General features: G+C 43.6%; 1 protein-coding gene across 1 annotated transcript in view; it reads left to right on the top strand.

Annotated features, from left to right (window-relative positions):
* The first annotated feature begins 4486 nt into the window (after positions 1-4486).
* wu:fb13g09 (ATP-binding cassette sub-family C member 5) overlaps positions 4487-9518 on the top strand; it is a 50496-nt gene continuing 45464 nt past the window's right edge. Inside the window, exons 1-3 of the mRNA XM_029662426.2 lie at positions 4487-4770; positions 6523-6726; positions 8801-8956. Coding sequence (XP_029518286.2) covers positions 6533-6726; positions 8801-8956 — 350 coding nt within the window. The 5' untranslated portion in view covers positions 4487-4770; positions 6523-6532. The remainder of the gene's footprint in view (positions 4771-6522; positions 6727-8800; positions 8957-9518) is intronic.

Below are 9518 nucleotides of genomic sequence, written 5' to 3'. Positions count from 1 at the left end.
GGGGTAAAATGAGAATTGAGATGATCAGAGCGCACTTGTATCCCAACTGCAACCTGTCAAAATTCCAAAACCCATTCAGAAGCATCTTGTCTCCCGTGACCTGTTTTGTAACATGATTCCATATGAAACACTGCCGGACAGATGCACAATATTTTCAAAAAACAAATAGCAATGAAGCACATACATAGCCACTCGCCAGTGACCTGATAAGCTGATTGTGGATTTTGGGCACTGTTAACAGCTTACAGAGTTTCAGAAGAAAGTTATTTGTTTCTGGCCATTTTGAGCCTGCAATCGAACCCACAAATGCTGATGCTCTAGTCTAAAGAAGGACAGTTTTATTGCTTTAATCAGAACAAGATTTCAGCTGTGCTAACATAATTGCAAAATGGTTTTCTAATGATCAATTAGGCTTTTCAAATGATTAGCTAACACAACCTGCCATTGGAATCACTGAAATGATGGTTGCTGATAATGGGCCTCTGTACGCCAATGTAGATATTCCATTAAAAATCAGCTGTTTCCAGCTACAATAGTCATTTACAACATTAACAATGTCTACACTGTATTTCTGATCAATCAATTTGATGTTATTTTAATGGACAAAAAAATGTGCTTTAAAATAAAAAGAAATGTCTAAGTCACCCTAAACTTTTGGGACAGTAGTGTATATAAATATAGGACAGCACACACATCACGACAAGAGACAACACTACATAGAGACCCAAGGCAGCAACACATGACAACACAGCACGGTAGCAACACATGGTAGCAGAACAAAACATGGTACAAACATTATTGGGCACAGACAACAGCACAAAGGGCAAGAAGTTAGAGACAACCATACATCACGCCAAGCAGCCACAACTGTCAGTAAGAGTGTCCATGATTGAGACTTTGAATGAAGAGATTGAGATAAAACTGTCCAGTTTGAGTGTTTGTTGCAGCTCGTTCCAGTCACTGGCTGCAGCAAACTGAAAAGAGGAGCGACCCAGGGATGTGTGTGCTTTGGGGACCCTTTACAGAATGTGACTGGCAGAACGGGTGTCGTATGTGGAGGATGAGGGCTGCAGTAGATATCTCAGCTAAGGCAGAGTGAGGCCTAAGAGGGTTTCATAAAATGTAATAAGCATCAACCAGTGGGTCTTGCAACAGGTATACAGAGATGACCCGTGTACAAAGGAGTATAGAGTGCAGTGATGTGTCCTGTAAGGAGCATTCCTGGCAAATTTGATGGCCGAATGGTAAAGAACATCTAACCGCTTAACACCCTTACCTGCCGATCTATAAATGATGTCTCTGTAATCTAGCATGGGAAGGATGGTTATCTGAATCAGGGTTAGTTTGGCAGCTGGGGTGAAAAAGACATGTTATTCGGCCTCCCGGGTGGCGCAGTGGTTAAGGGCGCTGTACTGCAGCGCCAGCTGTGCCACCAGAGACTTTGGGCTCTCACCCAGGCTGTGTCGTGACCGGGAGGTCCGTGAGGCGACGCACAATTGGCCTAGTGTCGTCCGGGTTAGGAAGGGTTTGGCCGGGAGGGTTATCCTTGTCTCATCGCGCACCAGTGACTCCTGTGGCGGGCCGGGCGCAGTGAGTGCTAACCAAGGTTGCCAGGTGCATGGTGTTTCTTCCGACACATTGGTGCGGCTGGCTTCCGGGTTGGATGCGCGCTGTGTTAAGCAGCAGTGCGGCTTGGTTGGGTTGTGTATCGGAGGACGCATGACTTTCAACCTTCGTCTCTCCCGAGCCCATACGGGAGTTGTAGCGATGAGACAAGATAGTAGCTACTAACAATTGGATACCATGAAATTGTGGAGAAAATGGGGTAAAATTTAAAAATGTATATATATACAGTGGGGCAAAAAAGTATTTAGTCAGCCACAAATTGTGCAAGTTCTCCCACTTAAAAAGATGAGAGAGGCCTGTAATTTTCATCATAGTTACACTTCAACTATGACAGACAAAAGGAGAAAAAAATTGTAGACCTGGTGCAGGTCTACAATTTTGTTTCTGGTGTCCTTTGACAGCTCTTTGGTCTTGGCCATAGTGGAGTTTGGAGTGTGACTGTTTGAGGTTGTGGACAGGTGTCTTTTATACTGATAACAAGTTCAAACAGGTGCCATTAATACAGGTAACGAGTGGAGGACAGAGGAGCCTCTTAAAGAAGACGTTAAGGTCTGTGAGGGCCAGAAATCTTGCTTGTTTGTAGGTGACCAAATACTTATTTTGCACCATAATTTTCAAATAAATTCATAAAAAAATCCTACAATGTGATTTTCTGGATTTATTTTTCTAATTTTGTCATAGTTGAAGTGTACCTATGATGAAAATTACAGGCCTCTCTCATATTTTTAAGTGGGAGAACTTGCACAATTGGTGGCTGACTAAATATTTTTTGCCCCACTGTGTATATATATGAAAAAGACATGTTATTGTAATCAGAATTCAGTCCTGAGCACGCAGCCAGAATTTCCCTACTTGGTAGGCCGTATACAGTGCACGGACATTTTTCATGCACAATTTTTTTACTTGAGAAATACTGCTAGATGTCAAATTGCACAACTAAGACCTCTTCAGCAAAAACATCTACATTAATGACAGATTCTTGATTATCTTAGATTCATTTTCACTATTTTGAGGAAGTAGCTATGTTGTTGCTATGGAAACTCAGGAAGGACAAGCTACAGTACCTACAAGGGTATGATATGCAAACATAACCAGAGATCTGTAATGACGAGATGCTCATGTCTCTGCCCTATCAACGAGAGTCATTGTCCCAAAGGCGGGAAGTCAGACTACAAGCTTAGGTCCAAAATAAGCCCATAGAAACACATTGGGCTTATTTTGGACAGATTTTGTCAAGAGAGAAACTCTTGCTTCACCTTTTTTTCCTCTCTGACATAACACACCCACATCAAACCACACCCCCACGACCCTTGTTTGGCTTTAGTCATGGCTGCTTGCATTTCTTAATGAGCAATCTTCAAAACGAGGCCAAATTGAGAAGTGCAGTCTCCCTTTAACTTCAGTGTTTGGACTGCATGGGCTGGGTTGGACAAAGAAACAACTGCACTCCCTCTCAAAACCCATAGAGGACACTGTAAAGAGTTATGGTTTCTTAAAAATGTTCATACTGTAACAACACAGTTTCTCTTGTCCTCAGGTGGCTTTTACAAGCGTGTTAGTTCGGAGTGGATCACATCACTGGCCAAGGTTAAGCAGCACTTACAATGCAAAAGAGTTTGACGTGCCAACAGGGGTCACAGACTAATTCAGAGGTGAGATGATTTGTCCATTGGCCACCCTGGGGATCTCTACAAGAAGCAGCAATGTCATCAAGTATTTTTCTATTAGATAACAGTGGATTCTGAATAGAAATGGATGTTGGCCATAATGACTTGATTAGACTAAATCTTTGTTTCTGAGGTGTTAATAATAAATTAGTGCAGTGCGCCCTATGGGTATTTCAACTTTCTCAACCTCTCAAGTTGACTCTTCAAAGCTTGATTATTTGTTGTTATTCATACATCTACCGGAAACATTATCTTTTTCATCCCATCTTTCCAGGGGCCGACTGACTATTCAGTTGCAAAAAAATATAACTTTGTCTCCCCCACCCACTCCCCTCTCAGCTGGGTAAACAAAGCCTGGTGCAGACATCCCTACTAAGAGCTACAGCCTGGCCATTACACCAACTGTAAGAATGCTAATGACTACCCTCGGCACCAGTTCCTATACACACAAACACAGGGTGGCAGGTAGCCTAGTGGTTAGAACCTAGTAACTGAATGGTCGCTAGTTCGAATCCCTGAGCTGACAAGGTGAAAAATCTGTCCTAATTGCTCCATGGTCACCGTTAATAATTGCAGACCCCAGCTGTGATTCCACTCTCTGAGGGTGTTTCGGGAGAGTTGGAAAATGTAAAGAAACACATTACACATGCAAATTAATACACACTTGTACATGTGTGAAATAGGACAAACATAAGGACCCTCCAAATTATTTTTCAGTTTCAATAGTTTATTGAAATACATTGTGAAAAATAGGTTGATTTTGACACCTACTCCGGACAACAAGAAATTACATAGGCCTCTCAACCCCTGTGTTTTTCATAAGGAATATGTGCATCTTATCAACAACAGAGCACAATATTCCTTATTTTATTTGGGGAGCTTGCATCCATTCATGATGCAATGCAGGCATGCTTAAAGCCACCATGTTATCTAGATGATTGCTCTTCCTTGGAAATCACATGCACCCAACCCAACTAAGCGCCAAAGAGCACACAACTCAGCTCCTTGGCCTTGGCTGGACTGCTGTTTCCCGTCTCTCCATAGCCAAATATAGACAGAGAAACGTAAGCTGTTCGCGCGCCCTGCTGGAGATCACCACGTGGCTTTCTTGTAGTCACCATTCACGTTGCTACGGCGACGATGCCAAGCAAGGCTACGGTTGGTTGAGCAGCGATGACGTCAGGTGGATATCGGGAATTCCGTATGCACTGAGTGGAAGAAAAGCTGAGTTGAAAACTCATCAAAGAGGTCCGGAAAACACAACTAGCGAGAAACATTCTGTGGGACATGGCTTTTAATTATTTTAAAGTTGATGTTATAGAAGTGTTGCCTATGTATTTTATTAAGAGAAAATTAGATGCAACCTTCGAAAGTGGTATCAAACCCAATGACCATACCTCAACCAATATTCATAAACATCAGATTTGAGAGCTACACCGCTGGGGGACAACTGAGGGCAGACTGCAGACTTGCGCATGTAAGTTTCTTACACAGAATAATGTAGATGTTGACAACTCTTTACAATGTTTCACTGGAGATGATGATTGTGAAGGATGTTGGTGATTGTGGTTGTTACAAATTTATATACAATTTTCGAATTACATCAATACATTATTTTTTCCAGATAAATTAGATTTTGTACTGAATGACTTCATTTATTTGGACTTGACATTGCCAGCAAACAGGGCAGTTCGAATGTAGGGTTAACAAAAATGTTTTGTTTGCTTATGCTCCGGTCACATCCTTTTAACGTGGGTCAATTAAAAGTAGAGTCTACAATGGAACTTGGGTTAATATTAACCTGCTTTGGCATCATTCTATATTTTCAGTGGACTATTGAGTTCATGCACTTACCCATCCTACAGGACTTATTTGACATAAGGAAATTGTATAACCGATGTAAACTTGATCATGTAACCGATGTAAACTTGATCATGTAACCGATGTAAACTTGATCATGTAACCGATGTAAACTTGATCACTTGAACATGTTTGGGCAGTCCAGGGGCTGTTTCCTTGACGGTGGCTGTTTAATAATGATTTAGGCCTGGTCTCTGCTATAGCAGCTGGTTCTGCAAAGTTATCAGCCGGGTGACCAACTTCACATGATGAAGGGGCCACGTGATAAAGGTTGGAAGTGAGGGAAAATCAGTGTGATCTTTCTTGCGTATGTCAAGTGAAACGTCTCACTTCTCTGCAGTTCTCATGCTACAGACACTGTCCACTGACTCGTACAGTGCTACTTCTCAGCGCATATATCGATACTATCTGTCTGACGTACATGTAACTGACTCTTGCAACATGCTACTTTACTGTGCGTGTCTGACCCATTGGGTGTAGTAGACCTATGGGTGCTTTTTCTTGCTAAACTTTATTGGCAGTTATGTCTGTGCCAATAAATACATTCTTAAATAAACCTTTCGTCTCAGTCCACATTGCTGTCCTTTCCCTGGTCAAGGTCGATCTGCAACATACGTACTCTGAGTGACCTTATCATGGAGCTTTGCCATAGAAGGATCACTGACGCTGTGCGAACACACAAGCGGCTCAAATATCCTCCCTCCTCTCAATGTTTCCCAAGCCATTGAAGCCGCCAGCGGGCCGTCTTTAAATAGATAAGCACTTCATATTTGTGGCTGAGGGCTGTGGGGGGGCACAACCTGAGTGTAACTGGTGTGAAATGGCTAGCTAGATAGCGTTCAAATCGGTGACGTCACTGCGCCTGAGACCTTGAAGTAGTTGTTTCCCTTACCCTGCAAGGGCCGCAGCTTTTGTGGCGCCATAGGTAACGATGATTCATGGGAGGCTGTTGTTGATGTGTTCAGAAGGTCTCTGGTTCAAGCCTAGTTTAGAACATGGAGAGGGCCAGAAGCAATATTGTTACATGAGCAAGGTGCTTTTCAGTCATACCAGGTCTCCACAAGGTGAGTCAGCAAAACAAATAGACTTCTCTAATAGGGCTCAGAAGAGAGGTGGTTAGGCAATAGATGGATAGAAAGGGTTCCCACCAAGATCATGAATTGAAAATGACCCATTATTTGCTATGAGGACTTTTCAACTCAAGTACTTGAAATCACTGCACTCAAACTTGCTGTTAGGTTATTCAGATTGTTTAAATGTCTCTCCAAAAACCCTAATTCAACTCCAACCCAGGTTTTGCACAGAAAGGGCCAGTTCGAACACTTTTACATGTCAACTAACTTTTGTGTTTGCATTTTCCCCTCTACAGAAAGTCAGCCATGTTCCCTGATGCTCTGGAGGCAGTTGGCAGGGTGGAAGGCTTGCCCCTGACCTCCCCCGCAAACCCAACCTTAACCGACCCCGATGAAGAGGAAGGCCAGAGGGAGGTTGTGCCGTGGACCAGTCCCATGCGGAGGGCTGGCCGCTATCGTCACAGCCTGCAGATACTGAAGCCCTTCAGGATAACGCACAAGTAAGCACACTTTTTTTTAGGCCAGGGGTTCCCAAACATTTTGGGCCCACGACCCCATTTTGATATCTGAAAATTCTTGTGACCTCGACCATGTTTCATTTTTTTATTTTGGGCTATGACAGTCAATTGAAAAACATTCTAGCATTATTTCTGACTGTCTTCTCAACTCACCATCACATAAAATATGTTTTTACCCCTTTTTTTCTCCCCAATTTCGTAATATCCAATTGGTAGTTAGTCTTGTCCCCTCGCTGTAACTCCCATACGGACTTGGGAGAGACAAAGGTCGAGAGCCAAGTGTCCTCCGAAACACGACCCTGCCAAGCCGCACTGCTTCTTGACACACTGCTCGCTTAACCCGGAAGCCAGCCGTGCCCGGCCCGCCACAAGGAGATGCCAGAGCGTGATGGGACAAGGACATCCCGGCCGGCCAAACCCTCCCTAACCCGGACGAGTTCCCAGTTGTTTTGAATGCAACCTTAATACCCAGAGGGAGACGGCAGGCTATTCCCTTTGAGTCAGTAACCAAAACTCCTCTGTAGTGACCCATGAATGCATTCGGATAAATTTCACTCACCGGCATCGCAACTGAGCCAGAATCACAGTCAAACGGATTGGGAAGTAGGTACCAAAGTCAAAGTGCTCTTCCAAGCATTGGAGGTGAGCAGTCGTCCCTTGTGTGGGACACTTATTGATGCTGTTTTTTGTTAGGAAACATGCACAGCCAAAGGGAAGGGGGCATGGGTCACTTTTTGAAAATTATTTCCACTGATTCGGTCACTTGTCTGTAGAATGTTTTTTTGATTTCCCCTGCATGCTTGCGTTCAGTTCATTCAGTTTCCCAAATATGTCTGTTACGTAGGCAAGGAGACACAACAGTTCCTCTCTCAAAGCAAAACAATATTTCAAATACTCCCCCTCGATAACCACAAAGCCTCAGTATGAAATAGAACGTTGTCATGCTCTGATATCATATCTCCACATAGCGTTGCAAACAGGCGTTCGCTCAGTGGATGTGGTAGTTTACAATCGAAGTTACCTGCTGCAGTATACAGTATCTCAGAGTTCTGTGCTCCGCTCTCTTGCCACCAGTTGCTTTTGGTGTATCATACAATGTGTCCATATGACAGAGGGAGACACATTCATAACTAGAGTGCAGCCCGCCATACATTTTTTAACAGTGCTATATGACAACGGTATTGATTTGAGTTTGTGCCTCCCCACACATTGTTTTCAATTGCGGACGGTAATATCGAAGTCTCATAGCGTAACAGGCCTAGTCATTCACCGTGGGAATGATTCAAGTGCAACAGTCAAGTGAGGCCTTTTCCCATGATGTAAGGGAGCTCTCTGATTGAATTTTTTCTTTTAGATTTGAATAATTTCATTTAGATTTTTAAGGTTAACCACATTACAATGATTTTGAGATACAAAGACAATATTATAATATTTATTTTTGTATATATTTCCAGAATTTTGGAAATTCTCCCACGACCCCATTTTCATATTAGGCAACCCCACATGGGGTTGCGACCCCTAATTTGGGAACCGCTGTTTTAGAGCCTTTACTAATCATCATAAATCCTGCAATGTCAACATGAGACAGTGTGCCCTGCTGAGTTGTGAGTGTATAGGGTAAATGTCTGCATCCCAAATGGCACTCAATTCCCTTCATAGTGCAGTACTATAGGCCCTGGTCAAAATAAGTGCACTATGAAGGGAATAGGGTGCCATTTGGGACTCATATATAGTCTTCCTGTTTCAAGCGAGCAGCAGGAGGCCATGATAAGGGAATTGACTTATCCCCTGCTAACAGAGGGCTCTGTGTTTGAACGCACACTGACTTGGGGAACTTTTTTCACAGCTCCCCAAGATTTCTATGAAGTGCCTGCAAACTGCTGTTCAAACAATGGTGGTTCATGATTCATCTTTCCCTGGTCAAAGTGAAGGTTCAGGGGCTCTTTTCTTTTCTCTCAGGGGCCAGTGTGTTCTCTCTATCTCTCTCCACCTAGCACCCAGATGATGCCTAGATTTTCACTCAGTCCGTTCTTTTCTGCTCCTGGCTTTCTCGCAGGCACCAGCACCCAGTCGACAACGCTGGCCTCTTCTCCTTCATGACTCTGCACTGGCTCACCCCACTCGCACGGAGGGCCCACAAGACATCCAGCCTCTCCACAGATGACGTATGGGGCCTATCCTGCCACGAGGCCTCTGAATTCAACTGTCAGAGGTGAGGCTATTGTCAAACATCAATCCCCAAGCACCCTATGGTCCATTGACTCTCCATAGGTTCAACAGGGTTATTATTTTGTATCTTATCAGAAACCCAATGTTTTCCCCTTCAACAAATATTTGATGAATCACTTTTCCTGCCCCTGTACGAGTTAAACCAGAAAACAGTAGTGCAGCAGGTTTCTCAAGGTAATCTCAGTGGACCTCCACATTTGCCGTTTGTGGGATTTCCCAGAGTCACCTTCCACAGAGGTTGATTGCCTGATTTGATGAACATCTTGTCACTTCCAGGAGAGCTATGGCGGTTAGGGAGGGTGGTATTAATAGCCTAGGATTAGAGATTAGGGTGTTAGATTTAGCCAGGACTAGCCTCGCTCAGTCTTGCCTACAGAGAGAACGGTTATGTCATTATCCCTTGTCCTCGCCTCAATGCGGCTGCTAAAACAGCATCTCAAGCAATCCTTTGAGTCTTGTGTCCTCACCCTTATGGAGGTGACTCTGTCATTCATGCATGAATGAATGAACACAAGGACATATTAAATGGTGGATCATTTGTGACT

The sequence above is a fragment of the Oncorhynchus nerka genome, linkage group LG6 (genome assembly GCF_034236695.1).
Source record: "Oncorhynchus nerka isolate Pitt River linkage group LG6, Oner_Uvic_2.0, whole genome shotgun sequence".
Classification (NCBI taxonomy): domain Eukaryota; kingdom Metazoa; phylum Chordata; class Actinopteri; order Salmoniformes; family Salmonidae; genus Oncorhynchus; species Oncorhynchus nerka.
The sequence above is the reverse complement of the archived record's forward strand: the minus strand, read 5'-3'. Positions and strand labels throughout refer to the sequence as shown.